Raw genomic sequence first — 27,968 nt, 5'->3', positions numbered from 1 at the left:
TTGCCAAACTTTGAAATTTTATTAAATGTTTTGTGGTAATGTATTGAATGAATCCCAGACATACATAAATAAACAGGCAGCTGTTTGCAATTTGCATTTTATCAGTTTTGAAAGAGCACAATGTTCTTCCTGCGTCTTATTTTCAGAATTTGCGTTTTATCAGCGTTGGCTACCCACTATATACTATGCAGTACTTGAATATCTCATTCTTTGAATTTTCATTTTTGATTGTGAATCAGATGATGGCTGGAGCTTCTCTCTTTCCTCATTTTCCTCTTCTCTCAACCTCCAGGCTTACTTACTCCCATTTCTTCTTGGCTCTAATAACAAAATACACAAAATATTTAATTTTCTTGACGTTTTTGCTGGGACATCATCACAAAATACATATGAACATATGTATATACCATGAAATCTAAAGGCAAAAAAAAAAAAAAAACCCAAGATGGAGCTTTAGCCATTCAATTGTAAAAATACCATTCAAGCATTCAAGTTTACTAGGTTTCTTTTCAATGTTTTAGAGCATTGCATTTTGGACGGTGGGTGAGTGAAAGACTAAACTGATATTACATGGAAGCCCGCATTCAGGGGACTCCTAGAGAGAATGGAATGAACAGTTGCTAATAGGAAGACAGGCGTCTCCATATTCACTCTGGTATATCCCTATCAGGAGGCACATACGGCCACGGGGAAGACTGGCAATGAAAATCTGTCTTCCCACCTTCAGCTTGTGTCCTTGATTCTCATAGGCAGACAACCCTCCTCTCCCCTCTCCCCTCCTCTCTCCCCTCCTCCCCACTCTCCCCTCCTCCCCTCTCCCCTCTTTCCCTCTCCCCTCTCTCCTCTCTCCCCTCTCTCCTCTCTCCCCTCTCCCCTCTCTATTCTCTCCCTCTACACTCATGTAACATTTTCCCAACAGACTCCTCTGGTCCGTTCACACTCCTGTGGTCTTGGCTGCCAGTGCCTCAGAGGAACAGGCAAGTGGCAGCTTGTGCTTTCTCTCTTCCCTCCAGCAATCCATCTGTCCACTGGGAAATGCCACAAAGGCTGTTCTGTGCCCTAGCAAGAGTATGCATGGGGGGAAAACACAAGCTAATCTTTCTCTCTTTGGTCTAAGGATGACTGCAAAAACTGGAAAGGATGAATTTGGGAGTTGCCAGTTTTCAAGAAGCATGGAAGAAAACAAATGTGTGCTTTATAATATACTAGATATTCCTTTTATAACGTATTGTATAATAAATATATAATTGTATATATAACACATATAATATATGTATAATGTATTATATATGTGTAATATAACACACATAATACATATGTATAATATATAACACATATAATATATGTATAATGTATTATATATGTGTAATATAACACACATAATACATATGTATAATATATATTATTTTATATATAATATTATGTGTGTGTGTGTGTGTGTGTATGTGTGTGCGCGCACGCTTGTGTGTATCTTGAACTTAAGTCCTCATTCTTGCTGATGTAATAGACCTTTGTATACAAGTTCAGTTGAATTGGTGATTTCTTAGTCACTTTGCTTTCATAATTGAGTGATATTTAAAGGTTTTTCTTGCAGTTGTGTTCCTCTCCCAGACTCTGTGCTTGCTGCTTCTCCTAATTTCTGGGATGAGTCGAGGAGAATGGGCCAAAGAGAATACATAATTTCAGCACATCTGATGTATCTGTGTCTTGAGTCAGATAACCTTCCTAGGGTTTTAAAATGGTAACATACAGCCTTATCACCTGGCCATGTTGTTAAGATGAGATTCGATCACGGCAGGTCTGATATAGAAACTCCACCTTTCTAATAAACTTGCAGGGATGACATGGACCTTAATTTTGTAAACAAGAGTTTGCTCCCTGGATGCTAGACTGGTTTCTACTTATGCTTCTGTCAGAGGCCATCTGTTGATATTACAGCTAAGTACCACCCTCACCCCAGTAGAGTTAAACACCAAGCGTATCTTTCTGAAGTTCATCCCTTCCCCTGTAGCCAGAATGCTCCATGGTTCATTCACTCCCCAATCTCTCTTACAAGGGCTGACTCCTCATTGAGACCCACAAGACTGTGTGATGTCCATCTGTGTAACCTTGACACTTAGAATCTTTAAGAACCTGTCTTCAACCTTTTATGTGGAATAGCGCCTGCCTTTTCCAGATACCACATGACACAGACATTCTCTCCAAAGCTACACTAACACACACACACACACACACACACACACACTCTACACCTAAGTAGTGCAATCCAGACCTACATGGATGTATATATTCTGTGCTACACATAGGAGGTGCCCACTCACATGCTGAGTGACATATGTTTCTGAGCCCTGGTATTTCTATGACTACTGTTTAACCATTTGGTTTTGGGAGGAGAAAGAGGTTCCTGGGGTACAAAAGTAGCCACTCTGGCAGTAGTCGAGCAAAGACCACGTCTTTAGTGTTCCAAATGCATCCCTCTGTGACGAAAGTCACAGCATGTGACTGTTTATGTGACCCTTCTAGAAGGTCCTGGTGTAAAGGTGTAAATGGATTCAGAATAGTTTAAAATTTCTGGGATCTCCATTTAGATATAAGTTCTCTGCCTCAATTATCTCTTTGGAAAGAGTCATTGTCTGACAAGTAATTTGTATCCACTGTAACTATTTTCTAAGCAGACTAAGACATTAACCTGTTTAGCAAAAGACCCACCTGTGGTCAGAACTCCTACCAATGGCTAACCTGAGGTTTCCAGCATTCTTGTTCTCTGATTGAGCAAAATGTATAACGCCAGGAACAATACTGATGCCCTATTCGTGGTAATCATATTATGCACCGCTAGACCATATTAGCCTACGTTTGTCTCTGATAACTTCAGCAAGACAGCATGTTATTTATACTGATAAGACATAAATAGGCAAAACTGAACACCATGAAGCAAAATAACATTATCTTGCCATTGTACTAGGGACTACTAATACTTATGTATTTAAGTGATCTTAAAATTCTTATCAGTTTTAAGTGTTCCCAAACCTGTTTCTGGAGCTTAGAACTTGCCATTTGTTTTCAGAACTACATGGCACATTTACGTCACTGGGGTGTATTTACCTGGATATACCTTTTCCGTCTTTGAATAAGTTTTTGAAAAAGGAATTCTTCTTCGCCAGGCTGAACCATTATACGATGTTGACATATGTTTATCTGAGAAAAATAAGAAAGGAAATATGGCTGGATTAAACAATTATATTCCAAGAGCATTTCAAAGCTATAAACATCTCAGCAGTAGGAATTATCCTTCATGTGTTTCCTCTACCATTTGAAAACAAGTGACTTTAATACGTCCACTTAAGTGATCAGCAACATGGTTGCAAAGCTCTCAATTTACAGTTCATTTTCTTTTGTTTTCTTTTTATTAGATATTTTCTTTATTTAAATTTCAAATGTTATCCACTTTCCTGGTTTCCTTCTGAAAATCCTCCTCGCCCCCCCCTTCCCCCACCCCATTCCCCTACACTGGGGCATCAAGCCTTCAAAGGACCAAGGGCCTCTCCTCCCATTGATAACCGACTAGGCCAGCCTTTCCTACATATGCAGCTGGAGCCATGAGTCCCACCATGTGTACTCTTTGGTTGGTAGTTTAGTCCCTGGGAGTTCTGGGGTTACTGGTTAATTCATATTGTTGTTCCTCCTAAGGGGTTGCAAACCCCTTCAGCTCTTTGGGTCCTTTCTCTAGCTCCTTCATTGGGGACCCTATCCTCAGTCCAATGATAGGCTGTGAGCATCCACCTCTGTATTTGTCAGGCACTGGTGGAGCCTCTCTGGAGACAGCTATAACAGACTTCTATCAGCAAGCACTTGTTGGCATCCACAAAAGTGTCTGGGTTTAAGGTTCTATCCCATACTACTCTAGTAGACAGAAGAGTATCTAAATACACTATTTCTCAGCCTTTCTTATGTGACTTAACATACTGTCTTACTAATGTTTGGAGAGGCCATGAACTTGAAAGAGAACACAGAGTGGGTTGGGTTGGGGGCCTGGAGGAAGGGAGAAATGGTATAATTATATTATTTCAAAAACTAAAAGAAATTTAACATTCCATCCAAGAAATAAACTACTTTATAAATATTTTTAAACTTTCTTTTAAAACAATAACAAGTTACATTTCCTTTTATGAAGTGGCCTCTATGAATACAGTGCCCACAGAAATAGTGAGTTTGGGGCCCCAGGGATTCAGAGCAGGTACACACACACACACACACACACACACACACACACACACACACACACACACACAGCTAAATCATCTATAAAGTCATGGTCTTTTTCTTGACTCCCAAACATTATTTTATTTGTGTTTTCAGGTTATTACTACAAAACTATAGATCTCAGAACATGACTCATAACAATACCAAGAATTTTCTTTTTGGTGTATGTCATTTTTATGGATTGATATTTGCATGAATGAAGCATAGCCGGATAACCAGTACAATTGCCAGTGGGTTCAGTTCCCACAAATCTAGACTTTGGCAAAAGATTGTGCTAGTATGCACTGTAGCTTTCGCATCTGTCACAGTATTTCAGAGAAAACAAAAAATAGCATAATAATAATTAAATTAAAAGTTTCCTCTGAGTGCATACTTACTTGCTCATATGCATCCATACATCACTACACCCATCCATACATTTGTTGTATTCTACAACAAATAATTAAAACAAAAACGTCAACTTAAGTTGTTTAAGACTGACATCGAGCCCTTAGCTACTGTTTCCAAAAGTTCTTGACAGTTGGCACTCCCAAAATCCCACTGTGAATTGTAGAGAACTGAATGGCATTTTGTTAAGTCGGGAGAACTGAAACCCAACTTCAAAAGCGCAAAACTCATCTAAAGCAGGAAGAGAAAGCGATTTTCCCCTGTGGCCTTGTACTTCCTGACATACGCCATGCCTTTGCCTATTACATGATGAAATGATTTAGAAGGTCGTGTGGGAGAGATGAGAGGTTGTCAGAAATATTGCAGTTAACCCTCACACTAACCCTTCCCGAAAGTAATCACGATGTCCTCCAGAAAAGCCAGGGTAGTAGTCTGACAGTAATAATTGGACAGTGCACTTAGTGGAACGAGAAAATGTCAACCACGTAGAAATAATCCTCCCTAGCGAAATAAAACTACCCAGGGTGAACAGAGTGCAGAGCATGGAGGCAAAGCTTTAGGGAGGTACAGCGGGAACCCATCAGCACCCAGCGTGAGTATTCTTCCGTGGCCTTTAAATCGTGTGCACGACTGACTGCCCATGGATGCTATCTTCCGGCCACTATTGAAGATGTTACAGTGATGCTGGTCCAGGAAAAGCAACGGGAGGGAGGAGTGAAGATCAGCTTCCCGTGGGGGAAATCCTGAGTCAAAGTGCAGTCAAGAGCGAACCGCATCAATAAAGAGGCTCACCTGGACAGAGGTTGAGTTTGGGTTCCTTGTTGACATCAGCTTTGTTGTAGGACCGGCTCGTGGGCCGGCTTCGGGGAGGGGCGTTCAGTGTGACAGTTCTTACTGCATCTCTTGGAGCATGCGTATAGGAGGCGTTCTCGGCATTCCGGTTTTTATTATGATGATGGTAACTCATTTTATGTTTGGGATTTGGGATGTGCACTGCTGTAAAATCAAGGAGTAGAGATGAGGGAAGAAATGGGCCGGATTCACATTCATAGAAATACACTGAACGTGAAGCATGGGGTATCAAGACAGAAGATGATCCAAGCTAAAGAATGACTCAATTCAGAGGAGAATTGGGTAAACTTTAAAGTAGACTTTAAGTCATATGAAAGTGAAAAATTATAATTAGAAATATCAAACGCTTGGATATTCTACCTCTCCGCATTCCAGAGCCAGGAAAGTTCTTTGGTTCATCATAAATCCATTTTCTTTTCTTCACACCTTTAAAATGAGGCTTCCTCACTGGCTGGACATCATTCACTTGGAGAAGATACAAATTTTTTACAGTTTTTAAGAGAAAGCTTTATGTGAAAAAAATTACCGAGGTGATAATTACATACCTGTGCATTCTCACATCAACCAAAAGCACGGCACTCTAAAACAAGCTTTTAGAACAAAGAACAACTGGTTTTTAAGTGTCAAAAAAAGTCCCCCTTAGAAACACATTAATGAGAAAACAACTTTTGATAAGTTACTTTCCTTTTTAAAATATGTCTTATTGTTCCCCAAAGGAGTGTGCAGACTCCTTAAAGAGAACAGAAAAGTGCACTCCGATCATAATTACAAATCGCAGATAATGCTATTTTTAAGGTCGCAATCGTTATCTTCAAAATAAATCCTTTTGTATTTTCTAAGCCTGTACTACCATTTCTTTACGCATTAGGTTAATGCATAAAGCACTTTTATTGAATTTTGCCTTAATCTTCGTACGGCATTTTGAGGTTGGATATACAGTTTGTTTGAGCGAGGCTGAATTTTAGAAACTGAAAGACTCCAACCATACTTATCCCACATTTTATGCTGATACACTCACATCCCATGCATTCTAAGTTTTTTCAAAACTTTCGAAGGAATTTTTTTTCAGAGACCTTGAAACCAATTTTGTAAAGGCATTCTATTGCTTACCAATGACCACAAGAAAAATGAGTGTCTGTGTAGAGATTACAGGAAGCCTCTATTAATAGGCTAATGGATCCCTCTTTGCCTTAACCTTCAACCTTAGCTTCAGCTTTAAGCCCTCAGAATCTTTGCCTCTTCACCATGCATCATGCCCGTGTCCACTCCCAGACTCCCACACATAAGATGTTAACATCTAACATCATTAACATCAGTTTCCTGAGGGAAGTGATTGTCGTCCTCCTTTATTGGCTGAGGACCAAGAATATCAAAGAAGTTGAGCAAATGAAACAAGGAACAGGGGGTATGTGGTTGTTTAAATAATTATGTCCCCCCCCCATAAACTCATATATGTGAGTGTTTGTGCCATAGGCAATGGTACTTTTAGGAAGTGAGGTCTTGTTAAAGTGGGTGTGGTCTTATTGGAGGAAGATTGTCACTAAAGGGGCAGGCTTTGAGGTCTTGAGTGCCCAAGTTCCACCCAGGCTCCTCCTGCTGCCTGTGGATCAAAATGTAGAATTCTCGGCTCCTTCTCCAGCACCATGTCTGCCTGCACACTGCCATGCTTCCTGCCATGATGAAAATGAACTAAGCTTCTGAAACTGTAAGCCAGCCTCTATGAAATGTTTTCCTTTGTAAGAGTTGCTTGGGTCATGGTTGTCTCTTCAACGACAATGGAAACCCTCACTAAGAGGGAAGGAGAGAAGGAACCAAGAAGCTGCTCAAAGCACCACTGCCAAGGAGAAGCCAAATCAAGAACGATGATCTGCAGTTATTACAAAGCTGCCAATATATTATATTGCATGACAGACAAAATCCAACATGATGTACCAGTGACCTTCTGCAGAGGCGCTTGGCATTCATGTCAGTATGCACCTTAACTGGTGGATATAATTGACGACCACCTATATCAGAATCTGGACTCTGAACCTAAAGATATCATTTGTTTACTTCTTAGTGTAGACTTTTCAAAGGATGCTTTTCCCCCTCCCTTTCTTTCCTTTCCTTTTCAAGTTCTATCTCAAATCAGAAAGGTACACCCATGATAAGACAAATAAAGGGATAAGACTGTCTTACTTGAAGAGGGGGTCTCTCTGCACTTCATGCTGATATTCTCAGTGGCATTTAACACATGTGTTGTAGGCATGAGGCGAGTAGTTAGAGGATGCTTCGGGTGAAGACCATTCTTGCTTTCTTCTATGCAAGTTAAGAGGATAAAATGCCAGTATTAGAAGCTGTTCGTGAGTGCACCTATTATGTGTACCTGGCGTTTACTAGAGGGCACGGGTAAACTTTTCTAATTGCCAACCCTACCCCTCAAGTACTGATAAAACTTTTTCTTTTTTACAAAAATCTAAAACTAGCTTTCATTGCAATGCAAAAAATGAGAATTTTGTGCTAACATTTTGACATCTCCATGAGATTTTTTTTTTTAGTCAATCTCATATTTTTTGAGCCCATTTATGTTAACTTCTCAAGACCCTTTCAGTCAAGCCACATTCATTTTCCCTGTGAGTAGCCGTGGGACCATCCAATAAACTTTCCCCAGTTACAAGAATGTTCTAAATCGGTGCTGTTTCATATAACAGCCAGTAGCCACATATCTATTTGCTACCTGTTGTTGGGGCTAGTGAAGTTGAAAAGCTTAACTTAGAGCTTTGTTACTTATAATTAAATTAGGCACTCATATATAGCTCGCTAGCTAGTAGCCTTAAAACTAAACTTAAAACTAGCTGTTTTTTTTCCTTTACATGAATTTCATTAGATTAGACATAAAATATTAACTCCCAATATAAGAGATCTTTGTATAAATATTTCACTAAATCACTTGACACAAATGTCTTTTCCTATGCATCTGGACACGTGAGCACTCCAAGTTGCAGACAAAGTAGCTCAGAGCTCTAGAGCAGATGTTTACTCGAGTTATAGAGCACAGATTCTCATCCTGCTGGTCATAACCCCTTTCACAGGGGTCACATCTCAGATGTCCTCCATATCATATGTTTACATTATGATTCATAACATTACTAAAATTACAGTTATGAAGTAGCAGTGGCAGCCATTTTATGGTCAGGGGGCCACCATAACATAAGGATCTGTAATAAAGGGTTGTAGCATTGGGAAGGTTGAGAACCACTACCCTGGAGTACTCGCAGGCTGTGGTTAGCAATTATTGTATAACACGTATGTCATTCATGAGAATGAGTCTCTTCGAAGTATTTCTAAGGAAACTCAATCATTATGCCTTAAGTTGCTAAAAGAACACTTGAAAGGTCTTATTACGATTTAAGAAGGCCAGTCACTTTATAGCTGCAGGATCCTCCAACAGACAAACTTTTCAGTCTAGGAAGCAGGCTATAAAACATAAAACAATTCAGTACACAGCCATTCTAGAGCCTTGGGGCTCTGGTGTCCTATTTAGTACTTTTTTGATGTATTATCTCTTGATTACATTTGGTTTTTATAACAGCTAGGGTGTATGGTTAATTTCTCTACCCCAAGTACAGATGTGTCAATGTTATAATGTGATTCAATTACCTTTGACATTTGAGCATTTTGAGGTGGCTTCTTTGTCTTCAGCTAATGCTTCACTTTCATCCACTCCAAGAAATATGATCCTCTGTGGAGCATAGCAGTCACCTCCTGGAATAAAATTGTACAGACAGGGGCAGCAAGAGCAAAAAGAGGCATGTGACCACCTTTCAAGATAGGAATGATCTTCCCAATGTCCCTGTTTAAGAGTGATCTTTAGATATATTCATAGTACATCTAACTTACTTTTCATATAAGATCTCCAGATATATGAAGGAAGTTTCTTTTTCTCCAGGGCAACGATTTTTTTTTCAAAATAAATATGCAGAGTTGCTTTAAAAACCACATATATAATTAATGGTAACTTCACCATGCAATTTATTCTATTAAGCAAACAAACTGTTTTGAAAAACCACTGTCTTTGTGTATGAGAGATGTGTTTATGTACACATGTACACCTGTGTGCATTTGTGTGTGTGTGTGTGTGTGTGTGTGCATTTGCATGTGAGTGTGTGTGTGTGTGTGTGTGTTATAGTGCTGTTGTGTCAGGCAAATACTGTTTTGCCACAGACATCCACTATTTCTGCCTTTCTCAATCTTCTTACCTGATGTTACATGACCATCACTGAACCTTGGGTTGTAAGCATGTGATACAGATGACACATTGAGAGTTGAGCACTCTATCACTCTTTTTCCCCCATGTCAATGACTTGTGAGTCTTTGTATTAATCTCCATGGGCTTACACACACACACACACTGGAAAGGAGCAAAATGGCATATACTTGATCCAAACACATTTTTTGCGTATATGGAGCCCTCAAACAATAAAAAAGATACCATTGAAAAAATAGCCTCGAGAGTGTCTCTGGCACCAATCAGAGATCTCAGCAGCTGTGTACTGTTTGGGAGACAAAATCTATAATGTAAGCCTCCCCAGGGTAGAGAGGTCTTAATGACTAGCCTGAGTAAGCTCTCAGTTAAAGTTGGAAAAATTAGGCTTTAGGAGAGACAGCTTTGTCTTTGGAGTGACTGCTGTCACATGAAAGAAAGGACAAACAGTATATCGCCTATCATGACCCCTTAATAAGGCCTCAAAGACCACACCCAACAGAGTCAAAGTGACCTACTGCTGTTCCACTTGCCTTCTGGAACGTCCATGGCAAATGTGTGTGTGTGTGTGTGTGTGTGTGTGTGTGTGTGTGTGTGTGTGTGTGTGTGTGTGTGTAGTTGCAAAGAGTATATATGGAGGGATGAGATGAATAGGATCGGGGTACAGAATGTGAAATTCAAAAAAATCAATAAAAGTTTAGACAGAAAAGAAAAATGAAATTGGCAGAGGGGGGTTGTTCCAGAAGGCTACAGGCTGGAAATGATGCCTATGGTCTCTGGTACTTTTCACAAACACCACGCAGAGTGGTAAGGACTTTGAATTCTCAGCTGCACATATCCGCCGCTGAGGTTCAACAAGGTGATAGGCTCAGCATTCTTGTTTGTGTTTACATCATGCAGAGATGACCACAGGATGGGGCTTTCAGGAGGACAGCACAGCATCCTGTCATCACTCTAACGCTACAAGGGAAGCTGCAAGGGATCTGAACCCTGACGTTCGTTGCTTCCTGCCTTGTGGCACAGCAGTAGCAGAGTCACTGAACGCTCCAAACTCTGTTTCCTCTCTAAAATAAAATAAGCAGTTTAATATTTGCTCATGGGAATCCTCCTCTCTCTCTCTCTCTCTCTCTCTCTCTCTTGCTCACTCTCCTTTCCCATCCTCTCTCCCTCCCTCCTTTCTCTTTCTCTGTGTGTCTTCAGAAAGAAATAAATACGTATATAGATTATATTTTAAATAGGCACAGCTAAATACATATGTGATTTACCTTATTATTTATATATCAATGTGTATGTACAACAATGTCAAAGGGCTACTTCAACAATCAACAATGAAACTGTGTCTCAAACAACTCAAATATTTAACTAAAATACTAAACTAAATGAGCTCAAACTCTATATTTCCACTTAAATAGCAATTAAAAATGCAAAACTCAACTGGCAGCAGTTACCAATGAGGGGTGGACTATTGCTTTAACTAGAACGAACCCTCCCTTAGTGACTGATGATAAAGACCTAATTTTAAGTAGTATTAGGATATAACAGAGCACCTTGACAAAAGAGGGCATCAAGGTAGCCAAAAAGTTCATGAAACTATGGAAACATAGATGAGTACGCATGTGGAATTGTCTCAAACTATCCATCCCAAAGTAACATGCTTCATTACATTGAAAGCTCAAGAATACATTAAAAATAGTAAAACTAAAAACAATACTTCACAAGTTTAAATTGAATCTGGACTCACTGGCTATAACTATTAAATTTACCATCTTCCTCTCAAGATGTTCTATCCACTGTTAAAAAAATTTAATTATCAATTTAAAGTGTGTTACTCTCATATGCAAAGACCCAGGGGATGTTTCTAATTAAACAAAGAATCCCATGGTATCTGGAGAATCAACAAGACTCACTTCACTATGTCAGGATCCTAGTCTTCCAGATGAATGAGAGACTTGACATCCTTCCACACTGCTGCTAAGCAAGATATTACTCACTGTGTTATTAGAAAGATTATGAAAGTGTAAAGCCATTCATTCTCACATTTCCTAAGTCCCAACAGAGCAAGAAATGCATATGAAGGAAAACAATGCTTTACAGGAAAGGGTTAGCTTCTCAATGACTGAAAATAATCTGTTCCCACCCCCCACCCCTGAAAAGGGCATATGATTTAGTAATATTTTGCCAACATGGAAAATTAGGGCTGGTCAGAGGATATGGATTGCCAGCTTTGCCCTCTGGCTCTCGTTAGGTCTACAGCATATACGGGAAGAAGAAGACAGCATCAAAGTAGCACAGAGAGGAGAGGTAGACAGAAGAGAATGGCTGAACATCAGGCCTGTGGAGAACATCACCAACGTGCTCTGGCCTCAGTGAAACGTGATTTTCTTTTGCATACACTATTCCTATCTGTCTTGTTTTTATGTTGTTGTTGTTGTCCTTTCCATATCAGGAAAAGGCGTCTACATCTTCTCAAGAACTTATTTCTATCAGAAGATGGGTTTTCCTGCATGCTAATGGATGAAGATTTTAAAATATTTAAGCTATGACAAACAATGAGAATGTGTATCTTGGTGTACATGATACATATATTCATAACATCACTACCTCAGCTCTCTCCGAGTATTTATTAGCCACCTCCTCTGCACTTGGCTGTGAGTTAGTATGTTATTGCATGTGCTTAATATCTGAATTAGTTGTAGCCTAGAGTTGAGAGTGCACACATTCACACCAGATGTCTCATAATGGATGGTAGAGAAGCTGAAATGGCCTGTCCATGGCGTGTAAAATTTCCCAAGGCATTTGGTAGAGATACCAGCCTTTCAGGGCATCTTATTTTATGATGTATCTCCAAACCCTGCATTAATTAGCAAATAGGAAAAAATTAAGGACAAACCCTGGAAGTAATATATTTGGAACCATCCAGCTCACCTCCATTTTCAAAAGCAGCAATGTCAGTCCTTGGTTTCCTATCCAATGATGTTTTTGCCTCTCCTGCCCTTTCAAATAGGCTAAACTTTGTTGGAACTGTAAGACCATCTCCTAGGAATGGGAAGAAAGTAAAAAAAAAAAAAGTCACAATTGTAATGGAATTCATAGTGACAGTTAAGAAACTTAAGCATTAATATATACACTATGATCTGGCAAATGACACATAAGCACATTGATTTCAAGCTCATTTTGTGAATGACAAAACTAGTAGAATTTTTTCTCTTACTTGGATTGGTAAGTAATCGGCAATTTGAGTTTTAACACTCTTACACTATTGCAATGCACACTATGCTTTAATTGGTGTTTCACTGTAACAAATTTTTAGTTTCTATCTCTTCATGACTAATTTAGCAAAGAGAATTATAGCCTAGAAGTTCTGATGATAGTTGGTCATTAAATTATTTTCATGGCTTTCATTGTATATATCCAGATAATCTACTTTGAAAATAAACTGTTAACTTAAAAAAAAAAAAGAGACAAACAAACAAAATGGCTGCCTGATGCGGCGAGCTTGTGAACAGGATAATTTACCAAGAAAGAATAAATTCACTTTGTAGATATCAGTAGCATTGCTGGGGAAAGTTGTGGAGGGGACCCAGAAATATAACAATGTGTCAAAGGCAATTTCCTGACTTTGATATTTTTGCCCTAGTTTTATAAGAATGAATAACACCATATTTTCAACTTACTTTTAGTACTTCAGAGAATCTTAGTGGAAGTGTTCATAATTGCTCTAATAGTAATTTAAAACCCAAGTGTAGTAAAATAGTAACATTTCCTGTCAGTTTAAGTCAGGGATTCTCAACCTATATGTTGAGACATCTTTGGTGTTGAATAGCCCTCTCACAGGGCTTCCCTAAGACCATTGGAAAACAGATATTTACATTAAAATTACTAACCGAAGCAAGATTAGTAATGAGGTAGCTGCAAAGATAGCGATGGTTACCACAGTGTGAGAAACTGTGTTAAAGGGCCGCAGTGTTGGAAAGGCTGAGAACCACTGCTCTATGTGATCAGGAAACACAAGAGTCCACTTTTGAAAGCAATTCAAGCCAATTTTTATATGTATACAAATGTTTATATTATCTGTCTTTGATCGGCAGGTGTGTCTTTTGTTTTTGTTTGCTTGTTTTAAGGTTTCTCAAGTGTGGTTATTAGGAGCCCCAGCCAGCTCCACCTTTTGACAGTCTATTACTGCCACCTTCTGCCAGGCACTTAAACAGCTTGCTACATAAGGAGGGAAGGAGGTATGGATGCTCTCTGTTCTGTATCCAACTGACCAGCCTGAGCCTTTTCATCTCTTTGTTGTCCCTTCTCTCTGATAGCTCCTCTCTCTCTCTGAGCCCTCCTTCCTTCCTGACCTTCAGAGAAGCAGGGAGCAGTCTTCTACTATGACACTATGTACACGTAAGCTCACTCTAAAGACAGAAAACCTACATAAACTTATAACAGCCATGTACTTTTTTTCAAGCGCCTGCTTTTCCATACATAATACAAATGCTCTTTGTCTTGTTTTTAAGGACAAGATTCGGACCAGAAGCACTCAGACATGCTTAAAGGAAATATATCATCAAAGAGTCTGGGACTTATCCATCAAAATGGCCTTAGCATTGCCTGATACACAAAAGACGTTCATTCAACAGACAGAATCGTAATCTGCCAATAACATCATTGTGTCACCTCACTTTTGTCCACCCTGATCTGGGTTCTCCTTTTCATTCAAAATAAAACATTGAGTTCTATTTCACTGAAATACCGATGAGACAGAAAGGCAAATTATTTACGGAGTTCCTGTGTGGAGTGTGAGAGTTACCTGTGTCTGTGAATTCTGTTCATTCGGCGGGGTTTCTCTGGGGAAATATCATTACATTAATAGCATCCTTTCGTAGGAAATTTGGGTCATGCAGTAGAGAGTGCCTTTCTCACTCACAAACTGGATGTATTATTTATCATTTCATCCTGCTCTAGTGTACACTGCACTGAATAATTCAGGATCTATTCATTAAGTATCTCGTACATGTCACTTTGAATATTGCCATCTCATTTCTTACCTTCTTGTAATTCACTGCCAGTTTCCAAAGGCTTTTCTAACTCTTTCTCCACTGTCGGAGCTACGCTTTTTGATGATGGGATGTCTGGAGGAGCGTGGAATCTATAGTATTCACCTAAACTCCCGTGAGAAAAGAATGGTTAGCATGTGGATCATGTCAATCATTGGAAATTCCACAAAAATATGATTTCTTACCAGATTTATAACACATCTCCTTTATTGCTCTTTTCTCTTCAATTTCTTCAGGGGTCTTTGTCCATAAACTAGAAGCATCTATAAGATATATATTTTTTAAAAATTAAATTGCCCTAATTCCAAATAATATGAGCATTTATAAACCAGAAAGAAAAATCCCCAGTATTGTTTTCATGGGTGGATTGTTCTTTATCTAATGTTTGAAGTAAAAAAAAAAAGTGTGCAAACTCTTATTTCAAGATGCTTCTATGTTTAGTAGTTAAAAGAATCACTGAAGAGAAATGGTGTATTTTATGCTCTGTGTCAAGAAATGAGAGGTTGAAAACACAGGTGTAGTGGAGCATGTGGGTAGAAGAGAGTGGGCTTATGCCTGGCAAAAGGAACGATGAAGATTTGTGGGCATTCCTAAACCCAGAAGTTGTGGCAATGGGTACCCACAGAAAGATGCATTCCAGGGCAGAGACAAAGTAAATTTGTTTTTTCAAGGGTTTATCTGAAGTTTATCTGTGCTATGATGATATGGGGAGGAAAGGAAGGACCAGGACACAGCACACATGGGTCCTAATCTTGTCCATACTTCTCTAAGGAATATCAGGGATGAAGTAGATGGTAGGGCTTTATAAATTCCAAGCTACTCTCTGGATCATTAGAACTCTGCCAGAACCTGACCAATACAGAGGCAGATGCTGGCAGCTAACCATAGCACTGAGCACAGGGACCCCAATGGAAGAATTAGTGGAAGGACTGAAGGAGGTGAAGGGGATTGCAACCCCACAGGAAGGACAACAATATCAACTAACCAGACCCCCACCCCAGAGCTTCCAGGGACTAAACAACCAAGAAAAGTGTACACATGGAGGGACCCATGGCTCCAGCTACATATGTAGCAGAGGATGGCCCTGTCTGACATCAATGGCTGGAGAGGCCTTTGATCCTATGGAGGTTCGATGCAGCAACATAGGGGGATGCTAGGGCGGGAAGGCAGGAGTGGGTGTGTAGGTAGAGGAGCACCCTCATAGAGAGTCAGGGGGAGAGAGGATGGGATGGGGGGTTGAGGAGGAGAAACCGAAAAGGGGTACCATATTTGAAATGTAAATAAGTAAAATAATCAATAAAATACAGGAAAAGAAACTTGGAGGAGTGAATTCTACAAGAAATAGATGTACGTATGCCAGTGTCAGAGTAGTTGTCTCTTATGAAGCTGTTTGTACCTCTTTGTAAGTACGGGCACGAATGTAAACGTGAGATATGTCTCCTGATCACCTTACAACAGAACCTCTAAGGCCAATAAATAGAACTCAACAAAACAGTCTGTATATTGCATGTGAAACCTCTAGTAGTTTAGGAGTATTGTGGGTTTTGACATGTGTACTGCAATCCAAGAAAGGGGATACTAACCATTTGGTTCCTCTTCCTCCTCCTCCTCTTCTTCAAAGTTAGTTTTTAAAACTAATGGATGATGAATGGGTCTTGATACGTTCTCCATGGGTTTCAGAGATTCCTGACTCTGGGTTGGGGATGGGCTTCCTTCCTGACTTTCTTTCTGTAAGGTGGTATCTACAGAGAAAACCCAACACTTTAGTCTGTTCAACCATCATTACAAATCCATTCAGTAACCACCCATTCTTCATTATGTTTTTCATTGTTTGATTAAAAACATAGAAATGTCCCCATGTCTTCTGGATATGATAGAGCTGCTATACTCATAAAGTCACAGTAGCTATGGTTGCCTGAATAAGACCTGTTCAAAATCAAGTGGGTCAAGTTTCCAGTATGGCAAGAATAGGGGCTTCCAAGGACCCTTCCCTAACTGAGGAGCTATTGACAGTTAATGATTTCTAGAAGGAAGGATGATTTTTTTTTCTTGATGAATATGGGCTTTGGTAGGCTAATCACATTCCAGTGGATGGCCACACACACATGAGTATGTGGACAGTAGAAACTGGTCCTGATAAGTTATTTTTTTAAATGAGAAGAAATGTGGGAGGCAGGGAGTGGATATCAGAGGAGCTCAGAGTAGTGGCTGGTGAATATGACTCAGAAGAACTATATAGAGGAGGCAGATGTTAGAGAAACCACATAACTAGCCAGGGTCACAGTGCTGAAAGAGACATGTGTGGTTAAGGATAGTCACTCCTTCTGAGCCACCTGTAGAATTGCCCTTGATACCACATGAACCTAAAAACAGGCTTTTTTTAATTGCATATACCTCCAACAGCCTTTTCCTATTACACAGCTTATTTTAACCATCTCAGTTAATTTACAATGGTAATGATAATGGTGGTACATTTTGGAAACAACCCCAATGCACAGACACTGTGGCACAGAGAGTTACCCAGTGTTACATTGTCAAGTGTATGTGGCTGGCTGATGATTTTAAACCCAGTCTAAGATGTAGACAGTGATCTTTATCTTTTCATTTATTTGTTTGTTTTATATGAGTACACTGTAGCTGTCTTCAGACACACCAGAAAAGGACATCGGGTCCTATTACAGATGGTTGTGAGCCACCATGTGGTTGCTGGGAGTTGAACTCAGGACCTCTGGAGGAGGAGTCAGTGCTCTTCACCACGGAGCCATCTCTCCAGTCTGATCTTTATCATTTGCTAATTTTACTTCCAAAGTCTATGTCTGGTGCTTCTGCAGCAACAATAGCTTATGGAAAGACACCTCTGAGTCAATAACAGGGGAAGGAAAACCTGCATCTAAGATCAGCTCTGTCCTTAGTCTCTTCTGCTATGTAAACCCCAAATTTCCAGTTTTCCCTTAAATCCAATCAAATTGGGATATTTTTTTCCCTAAAGCCAGTGGTGGACTGCAGTTGGCTCAGGTCAGCCTTTGAGGACTGAGTGTTAAATTTTATTGACTACGAGTGCATGCTGTATGTACTTAATGAAACAAATGTTGGTAGATTTTTTCATAAATGTACATATGACAGTTTAATGATCTAAGGTAAAAAAAAATAAGATTCTAGCTCTGATCAACATAGCATTTGGTAGACAGACTTTGCTACAAATACTGTCGCAATTATCAAGTCTGCCAGGGATCAACTTATATCTTCTATAGTATTCAATATTTCTAGAATGAATAGGTAATATATTGGTTCAATATCTTTTAAAATTATTTTATTTATTTAAATTCCAGTTGTTGTCCCCCTCCTGGTCTATCTTCCATAATGCTTCATCCCATTACTCCTTTCCCTTGCCTCTGAGAGTGCTCCCATTCCCACCAGGCCTCCCTCTTCCTTGAGTCCTCAAGTCTCTCGAGGAATAAGTGCCATAGATATATTTTTTAAAACCTTTGATACTTGGTATGTTTGAGACACAAAGGTTGGTATGCATAAATCTTGCGCTCCAGTGTGGTGGCATGAGGTGGTGGAACTTTTAAGAGGGGAGGCCAGTAAGAGGGAATAACACCATGAAACTGCTGTTCTCATGAATAGATTAATGCTCTCTCTTGTGCAAGGGTCAAGTGTCCTGAGATTCATTGCGCTCCCATGAGTCGATTGTTTTAAACATGGGGCTGGCATCTCCCTTTGGGCTATTTACACTTGTATATTCCCTGCTACTTCTCTGCCATATTGTGATGTAGCTGGGAGACGTTCACAGGACGTCTGTACTGTGTTGTTGGACATGGGTCCACTAGATTTTTAAGGCAGAGCAACCTCTTTTCTTTATATACTAAGCACCCTCTGGTGCTTTGTAACACCAAACAGTCTAGAATAGCAGTTTACACACTACCTAGAAATTTGATTCTCTTTCTAGAGACTAGAACTGTGCCGAAGCAGAGGAAACCATAACAAGAAGGAGTTTTCAGCTTAACAGGATTTCCCAGGGTAAAACTGTTGAGAGGTAATACCCTTGTTAACTGTATGGCATTGGTAAGTTAAACTAGAGTCTTGGTCTCATGGAGCTTTTCCTCTATAAGGAAACATTAGAGAATAAACAGTGCACATAGCAAACAAGTTATACTGCATCTGAGAAAGTCGTGGGGCTGTAGCAAGCAGGAAATAGAGGAGGGCAAGGAAGATTGGCTGTGTATATGAAGGAGGTGGGACAGCAGGCTACATTTTAATTATGGCACTAATTAAAGGCAATATTTGAGCAAAGATTTGAAGAATAGTGTAGTTTGTCATAAAGATGCTAAGCACAGGGCACATCAGAAAAAGCCCTGCAAACAGGAATATACTAAGCTGCTCTAACAAAGGAAAGTAGGGAAACACACTGTTGGGGCAGGATGTGAAGTACCTCGGTGCTAGGGAACTAAATGAGTGCATGATCAAAAAACTCCCCGAATTCAAGCTCCTGTTAGGAGGCTGACCACTCTGAAGATGATGAAAAGACACTGGAGGATTCTGAGTAGAGGAGTAAAATCTTCTTGATCTAGGGCCGTAGGTGCTGTGCCTTGAATAGACATGAATAGAGACAAAGCAACACAATCGGGGAGCAGCTGTGACAATATAGTTATGAGGTGATAATGGTGGCTTGACCCATGGAGAGCCTGCAAAGATGATGGGGAAGTCTGACTCTGATCTAACTGGATGATAGAATTATGTTCCTGCATGGATTAGATATGGGATAATGACAGAAATTCCGGAGAGAGATTTAGATGTCCTAAGCAACTACAAAGATGGGCTTACCATCGTGATGAGAACAGCTATGGGCTGAGCAGTTTGAAAAAGTACAGACTGACATCATGATGCCAGCAGTAAGCATGTTAAGTGTGAAATGTTTGTTATTCAAAAAAGTCAAGAGATAAAGTAAGAAATTGAATCTAGACATCTAATAGCAGTGGGATCGGGAGTGAAGTCTAGATCAAGTGGTTATATAAACTTCAGAGTTAATGATGCATGAATCATTGAAGCCACAAGCTTGGGACTGGACAGACAGCTCAGTGATTAATACCTTGTCCGGCACAACTATTAAGACTAAAGTTCAGATCCTTGCACCCATATGACAAGCTAGAGTCCTGGGATGGCTTGGAACTCTAGCTCTGTAGGATCTGACATCCTCTTCTCGCCTCTACTTGTACACAGGTAGGTGCATTCTAACACACACATGTAATACATGCATTTACACTCACGGAGACATGCATGGAAATACATAAAATAAACAAATGGAAAAGAATTACTAGTTAGAAAAAAGGAAGGGAGACAAAAAGGGAGAGGGGCAAGATAATAAAGAGGGGGACAATGATCAAGAATCATTATGTATATGCATGACAGTATAAACACCCATTGTTATGTATAATTAACATGCAATAATAAACATTAAAAAGCAAAAATAAGACATGATATTACAAGACAGGGGATAGAAAAATGGAGAGTCAGTGACTGACTCCTTGGATACGACTCATGAGGAGTAACAGGAAAGGGCAAGTCACAGCAGATACAGAATGAAGACAGTGGTGAGGGCTGCAAGCTGCTAAGGAATGATGTGAAGGGAGGAAGGGGTGCCAAATGTGTTCACTTCTTCTAATGGCTGAAGTTACATAAGGACTCAGATTTGACTCCTGCATTTAACAGCCTGCATACAGTGAGTAGAAAGGTGGAAGAAGCCTGGTTATCAGTAAAGAGAAGAAAGGAGGAAGGAAGGGAGGGAGGGAGGAGGAAAGGAAGGAAGGAAAGAAGGAAGGAAGCAAGGATGGAGGGAGAGAAGGGAGGAAGGAGAGCAGAGGAGAGGAGGAGGGAGGGATGGAAGAATATATTTATAGCAAGAATAAACAAATAATTTAAAAGATACTACAGTGAGAAGAAAACAGCATTGCTACTTATGAGAGACTGGATTGAGAATACTATTTAGTAACAAAGAAGATAAAGATAAATGTATATTTGTACGAGGAATGACTTGGCAAGTTTAAAATTGATGGTGTAGACATCACAAGAAGAATTGTTGAGTGCTGATTTAGTTACCATGTGGAACAGTAGACTAGACAGAGAATGATAGTTCGTTCTAGGAAGTGGAAAGAGGAGACTAACACAGATGGTAGCTAGTTGGGGGGATGAAAATATAGAGAATTTCTCTACTCATTAAGTTCTTCAGTAAGATATCAAGGTCATTATCTAGGAGGAGGAGATGTTGGGATATAGATGAGAGTGAGGACCTTACAAAAACATATTCCAGAATAGAGATGTATATGGGGGCCTATCCTAGAGCATGAACCCATTGAGGGCTGTGTCAGGATCTTAAACCCCATCAGCATAGTCATTTGTTTTCTATAGACATGTGCCATTTAATGTATTCAGATACAAAAGAGGTAGGGAGTCATCTACCAATATTATGGCTGGAAGAAAAATTTACTGCAGTTTGTGAATGCTAACAGATTAGGAAGTGTCTGAAAAACATTAGTTGCCAGGGAAACTCATGAAGAGGATATTACAGGGGTTATTGAGGAATTAAAAACATAGAGGGGCTAGGATGATAATAGGGCACACATTTTCATATTGAAATTAGCAATAATTAATAAAGTAGTCCTAATATAACTAGGAGTTATGCACATGCTGAAAACAATGAGAGAGTGTAGAAGAACGTAAGCAAAAACAAAGAACGTCGACATGACACTAAGAAACCAAACAACATAAATAATTAACATCAGATTCATGCTGGATGGTGTTAGAGAGGAGTATGAGAGACGGTCTGAAACTGACAGCAAGGACCAAGGAAAATCCCTCATCTCACACCAGAGCTGGTGGTCCTTGAGGTTCAAAGGAGAGACAGTGGGATGGAAGCAACCAAGAGTGAAGAGTCCTACAGAAGAGCTAGAGTTCTCAAAAGGAAGAACTTCTTACATAAAAGTATGAGCATGAGAGGAAAATTCAGAGATGGTGGAACTGTGTCTACCAAAGAGAAAAGTGAGTGAATACAAAGGAAGGACAGGCAAGGACCACTTTAGGGTGTCTCGTTCTGATTGACGTCAAAAGGAAAACCAGAATGAGCCAGAATGAAATTAGCTCTATTCAGAATATAAAACATGCAAGTGCATGCGTTGAGCCTATGCTGGATGAAGTGTCATGAGTGTGAGGAACTCTCTGCTCTCTTTCCAGGAAGATTCCAGGGCACTGGGCATCATCACTCTGCACATCCCTTTAGTGTCTCCTTATCGTGAGCTAAAATGCTTAGGGGAAGGGGTCAAACCCAGTCCATGGAATATAGATATGGCCCTATTGAAGGGAGGCTTACTCCAAGAGTCAGGCTCAGCCATAACTCCTATTGGGAAAGTTGAGACTTTCAGAAAGGTCAATTCTATTTACAACACACAAAAATAGTCCATCCAACAACACTATAGCACTTAGTCAAGAGCTTATTTTAAAAGTGGGGTGACCAATGATTGCCATTTGCACAGGCATCCCATCCAGCTCTGCTCTGAGTTTTGTTTCCTGCTAGTCTTAAAGGAGTTAATGAAATCACCAGATTTGAACAACCAGATAAAATAACGTACTGAGAATGTTTCCCACTGTGTAAGTGTCATACTATTTGTAAACTAAAAAGACAAAGCTAACAAATTACATACCTTCAGGACTTCAAGTTACTGCTTAGTTTAACTCTTAATTCATATGTCTAAGCAACCAATCAACTGCATTTATCTATCTAAATCTATCTATCTATCTATCTATCTATCTATCTATCTATCTATCTATCTATCTATCTATCTACTTATCTCTCCTCTCTCTCTCTCTCTCTCTCTCTCTCTCTCTCTCTCTCTCTCTCTCTCTCTCTCCCCCTTTAAATTTTTAAGGAAATTGTGGTTCCTATCTCCAGATGCTTATAGCCCTGTGAAGAAGAGAGAAATAATAAAAGTATTGCATGTACGATGTGTATTATGAGGTCAAACATTTCCCAAAGTATATAATAAAAGGGAGTAAGTTTTAGCAACCTGCTTATTGAGGAAATATGAAACTAATCTTTCAAATCCTAAAGGACTAATATCATATTCTGCTCATATCTAGGACTCTTCCACCAGAGAAATATGGTGAGCGTAACAGACCAGTTCCTCCAACGAGGCTCCACTAAATATGAGGTCTTTTGTGTTATGCGAAGAATCTATTCTAAGTCTCACCTTGGAGGAGCATTTTGGTATCACAGCAGATAGCTGCTCTGCTAGAACTGAGACACCTACCCCAGAGAATGTCTGTGCTCTCTGCACCTATGATAGATTCCTGAACTTCTCAAAGTCTTACAGTAATGCATGCAAATGTGTCACTCTAGGTGGCTACTCCAAGATCACAGTATAATAATGTATATGTCCAGTTATTACAGATATACTCACTGCTACTTGGTGGCAAAAACAATCCATTGATATTTCGGGGTTTGCTGTGGTAAAAGATACAACTGATCTTCACACAACCCAGAGGTTGGGTTTCCCAGAAGCATGAAATGCTGCAGTTTTGCTAGGAAAAGGAAGGTGGGAGAAAATACATTTAGGCATCCAATAAATGCACACTGATGTCACGTGACAGGAAGAGCCTTCATTTCTGACTTAAGGTCATCATGCTTTCTACATTTTGCCACCTCTAAGCTTTGCTATTTAAAAAATAAAAGCCTCTCTCTCTCCTCTCTCTCTCTCTCTCTCTCTCTCTCTCTCTCTCTCTCTCTCTCTCTCTCTCTCTCTCTCCCTCTCTCTCTCTCCTACATGTTTAGGTTGAGCAAAGTGAAGAACACTTAAAATTTTTGAGGGAGGAAGAACTACTTCTTCCCTCTTTTGCTTAAACTCCATTCAGCGATGGAGGAAGGAAGGTTGCTTTAAAGAAAATGATCAGTCATTTTACCTGCATTTCCATGTGTCTAAATCTGCAAAGTGGGTCTAAACATTTTCTCTCTCTCCATAATGAGCACACAGTGTCACTGCCAAGGGCTTCTTCACAGTGTCGGAATCGGCACTGGGAACCCTAGGAAACAAACAGTGCACAAGACACAATATATTAATGTTAGCGTTTAATCACAAAATGTTAACCAATTAAGGAATAAGGAGTCCACGAAATTGGAATCATGAAAACATACAATCAATACACACCTGTAAACACTAAATTGTAGCAACTTTTTCTCTCTTTAGTGAAAAACTGCTAAGGAAAGGTACACAAGTTACTCTCAAAATACTGCCTTTCCTGTCAGTTAGCCCCCAGAATTCATTATGAGCAAATATGTAAGAATAGAGATAACCCTGATACAATAACAGGGAAAGTTCATTTTTCTTTCTGGGGAAATCTTGGCAACTATCTAAGAAGTATGAGCCACATCCTGCATGTGAAGACAGTCTCTACCAACCACTAAGATGCACAGTCTGTGGAGATGCTGCAAGCTGTGTTGATATCGAGGAATTAGAACCTCGATTGTGTGATGCTCTGAAATTTGAATTATATCACATATAAAATGCATGTCTTATGTTCGTAACTTATTAAGACAGTTGACTAAATATATTTACGCAGGTATTTTTATGTACCAATGAAAGTGGATGTGGACTGTGTCAACAGTCTACTATTACTTGTTTGTTTTTTTTTAATTATGCATTCTTTGGTGTATAAATCCAGAGTTGGATGAACTGTAGGCCTCTGTCTTGTAGATAATAGTGACATTCCATTACATTCCTCCCTCTTTGACATATAAGCTATGCCTTCTTTCTACTTCCTTCTTCACCTTCTAATCCCTTCAAAGATGGACTCTTCAAGCATGGGATAATGAGCTCTGAGTTTGGATTCATACAAACAGGGATTTATCACCATGTTTTCACTACTTGTCAACAACCACTCCTCTTCTGTTTATTTTTACACTAAAAAATGAAATTGTATACTATCACAGGATGCTGTGATAACCTGTGGAATGTAAGTTACAATGGTTTCTAGATTTTTATCTCATCATCTCATCTCATCTCATCTCATCTCATCTCATCTCATCTCATCTCATCTCACCTCTATCTATCTATCTATCTATCTATCTATCTATCTATCTATCTATCATTCTTAGAGGTTATTGTTCATCAATCATTTGGGAGAAAAACAGAGACAAAACTCTGTGCCATTCTGAAGTAAAAAGTGTGTCATCTAAGATCTCTTTGGAAAGGTAACATGACAAACTTGGGTTGAGTTCTCATGACCAATGAGTTGGGCTACAGATTTCAAGCAGAGCTGAAAGATGCTTAACCAGACAGAGCTTCTAGTGTTCTTCATATTTTGATTTACTTTAGGTTCACTTGGAACACGAGCAACAAGAGAGTTCCTACATTTATTCAGTTTTTATTAAAGACTCATTAATCCCAATTCACTTTTCCACTTGGTTGATTTGTTTATGTTACACTCTATTCCCCTTTACATGGTATTTAATTACTTTCTATTATTTAGACTTCTGACAGAAAAAATGCAATAAAGGTTTATTAATTTCAAATAAGAAAACAGATACTACACGGTGGATAGTAACCTGAATTCAACTATTGGATTATGTATGACTGAAATACATTCACCAACATAATATGCTATAATATAAAAACCATTATATAGTATTAGGAATTTGAAAAGAATAATATATGCAAAAATGTTATATGAAAACTAACATAAAATTGACATATATAATCAACAGATCATAGTTTTAAATTAACCCAAATTTCCTCACATAAATTCAGGATATGAAAAATACATAGGCTTTTCCATAAGAGTTAAGGTATCTTTTTATTGCTGTCTCTCCCTTCATTCAATTAAAAAGCTTAAGTATGTGGACTGTAAGTTGTACAATATTTACCTTTATGCATGTGGAATTAACAAAGAAATAGCAGTCATTCCCAACTTCTGCCATTTTCAATCTCTTGCTGCTAATCCAATGATTTTTTTTATAAATATGTACAAATTGCAGGAACGCAAATATAAGAACTATCAGTGTGTAAGGGGGGAAAACTTGTTCTTTTCCACAGCCTTTGAGGCTATCAGTAGTATTCCTTTAAAACTGACCTCCTGTTGACAGTATATTACACAATAGATAATTCTTAAATAAATTTAAATTAGAAGATACCTTCTCTAGCTTTGCAGAAATGTTGAAAGTGGTTACTAGTAATCACACAAACTCAAACTTCCAGAATTTTCCTCACTATTACATAATCCATTGTGTGCTCATCATAAGTGACCTCATATGCAACTGTAGGCTACTCCACCTAAGTGGATTATTTCCCCTATCCAATATTTATCAAATATAGTAAGCACTACTTGTAGATATTACACTGTGTTTTATCTTCCAGTGTTCTGATTAAAGAAATATAACTTCATGTTTTCAAAATTAAAATTGGGTAAGTATTTTATAAGAAAGTTGTTATTTCTATATGTGGTTTGGAAATAGAACTAAGCTAACTATGCTACACACACACACACACACACACACACACACACACACACACACAGTACAAGAAAATAGATACAATTGATTAATTATGATACAATTGATTATTTATGTACCTGGTGCCATACACTGACTTAGGAAATATCACATGCAGATTTTAACACAGTAATATTCATTAAAATAAGTAGGGGTACCTATTCATCCGGTGGCTTTATTACATTTTCATCCATCCTGAAAAGAGAATTCGTGTCATCCAATAGCAAATGCTTTATTTCCAGAGTGCTCAAAAATTTGTAGAATTTGTGGAAAACCATGGGAAGTCCTCTGATTCCCAGACCAAGACATTTTAATGAGCAGTTTTGAAAATCTTCATGCACCTTTCCTATATTAATCAGAACCTAGTATAAGTGAGGAATATTCATCACAGGGCACCTAGGGTTTGACTGGAGACAACTGAACACATTGGATCAAAGCATGTTTTGAAATACTTCAAACTTTGGATTGAAATCTCAACGGATCAAGACAAACACCGATTTCCACTTTAAGTAAAATGGTAAATTGTCATGAATTTTTTGAATCCATAGTATAGAGTATTAATCTTGGAAATAAAACTAAATTTAGAAAAAAGATGGTTTGCTTATAATTAATAGGATGGAGGCAGTGTTAAAAGTAAAGGAGCAGATGAAGATTCGTCACCGCCCTTGAAAATGTTGATAAATACGTAAACATAAGCCTTGCCCTTCGGTTAGCCCTTTTTCTCTTCAGCTCTGCAACAGCAAAGTGCCCATCTTAACAGGCAAGTGGGAGAAACAGCTCTAAGAAGAGGGGCTCATCCAGTCTCCTCCAGATGAGTTCCCTGATGAAGGGCAGAGTTTCAAACCTAGTTAAGTGATTTCACACTGGAAAAGATCTGAAAAGTGCTGATACCTCTTGACAGCTGACAGCATGGCAAAATCAGCCCTCCGAATGAATAAATAAATAAATAATAAAAATTTTAAAAATTCCTTCATTGTGTAACTTTTGTTAATCCTAGAATACCCCAAACTCTTCCTTTTCCTCTTTTAGGTTCGTTCCTTTTCCTATCACTTCTTTTTATTTCCCACTCTCACCCCATGTCCTGTTGCAGATTTCATTTTAGTCTTCTACAGAAAGCTATGATTCTACTTGAGAGGATTTTTTTTTTGACTCCCTGTAATGAAAAGTGATAGGAAATGTGTCTTCGAAAACAGACCCAGAAATTCTGTCTTATGCTGGTCAGGATAGATTCACATGGAGTTTCTTCTTGGTGTGTGCTAGCTTAATAACATATCAGAGAAGAAGAAGAAAAAAAAGTCTTTTTCAATTTATTCTGTAGCACTCCTCTAAGGGCAGGGGTGGGTGGGGCTCTACCAGCTCTGTATGGGAATCAGGGGAAGCTAAAGGCTGGCATCCATTAGACTAGAAGCACAGTTTACATCTATAACCTGATCTTGTGATGTTTTCCTGCTGTGGACTCTTCTGTTCCTGTTGGAAACCTTTCTCCAGGCATTTAAGAAGCCAAAATATAGCTGTTGGTCCTTCCAGAGAGAGACTTAGAGCAAGTGGAATGTTTTTGGAAGATTATCTTTTCTAAGAAATGGCAGAATGTTGGATCTAGAATATTCTGTGGCAGTTTGGGAAATGACAGTTGAGAGCTTTCAAA

At 39.1% G+C, this 27,968-nt stretch overlaps 1 protein-coding gene across 5 annotated transcripts; it reads right to left on the bottom strand.

Moving 5' to 3' along the window:
* On the bottom strand, positions 1-27,912 carry 1700017N19Rik (RIKEN cDNA 1700017N19 gene). Of its 5 annotated transcripts, none has more exons than XM_030245218.1 (14): positions 27,751-27,912; positions 26,482-26,518; positions 23,740-23,859; positions 23,241-23,361; positions 16,374-16,532; positions 14,976-15,053; positions 14,782-14,895; positions 12,671-12,781; positions 9,142-9,246; positions 7,681-7,800; positions 5,863-5,967; positions 5,443-5,646; positions 3,106-3,198; positions 1-320 (listed from the first exon to the last, which is right to left on the bottom strand). In XM_030245218.1, exons 3-14 carry the CDS (start codon positions 23,749-23,751, stop codon positions 295-297), a joined length of 1,248 nt encoding a protein of 415 aa, XP_030101078.1. In that variant the 5' UTR covers positions 23,752-23,859; positions 26,482-26,518; positions 27,751-27,912; the 3' UTR covers positions 1-294. The 5 variants fall into 5 exon arrangements, with proteins under 5 accessions (XP_030101078.1, XP_006514019.1, XP_017169547.1 ...); XM_006513956.3 differs by having other exon boundaries at positions 26,482-26,669; positions 27,751-27,897; XM_017314058.2 differs by lacking the exons at positions 26,482-26,518; positions 27,751-27,912 and adding an exon at positions 25,967-26,032 and having other exon boundaries at positions 5,443-5,643.
* Positions 27,913-27,968: the final 56 nt, after the last annotated feature.

This window comes from Mus musculus, chromosome 10, assembly GCF_000001635.26.
Source record: "Mus musculus strain C57BL/6J chromosome 10, GRCm38.p6 C57BL/6J".
Lineage (NCBI taxonomy): Eukaryota > Metazoa > Chordata > Mammalia > Rodentia > Muridae > Mus > Mus musculus.
This window is presented reverse-complemented; position numbering and strand designations above follow the sequence as displayed.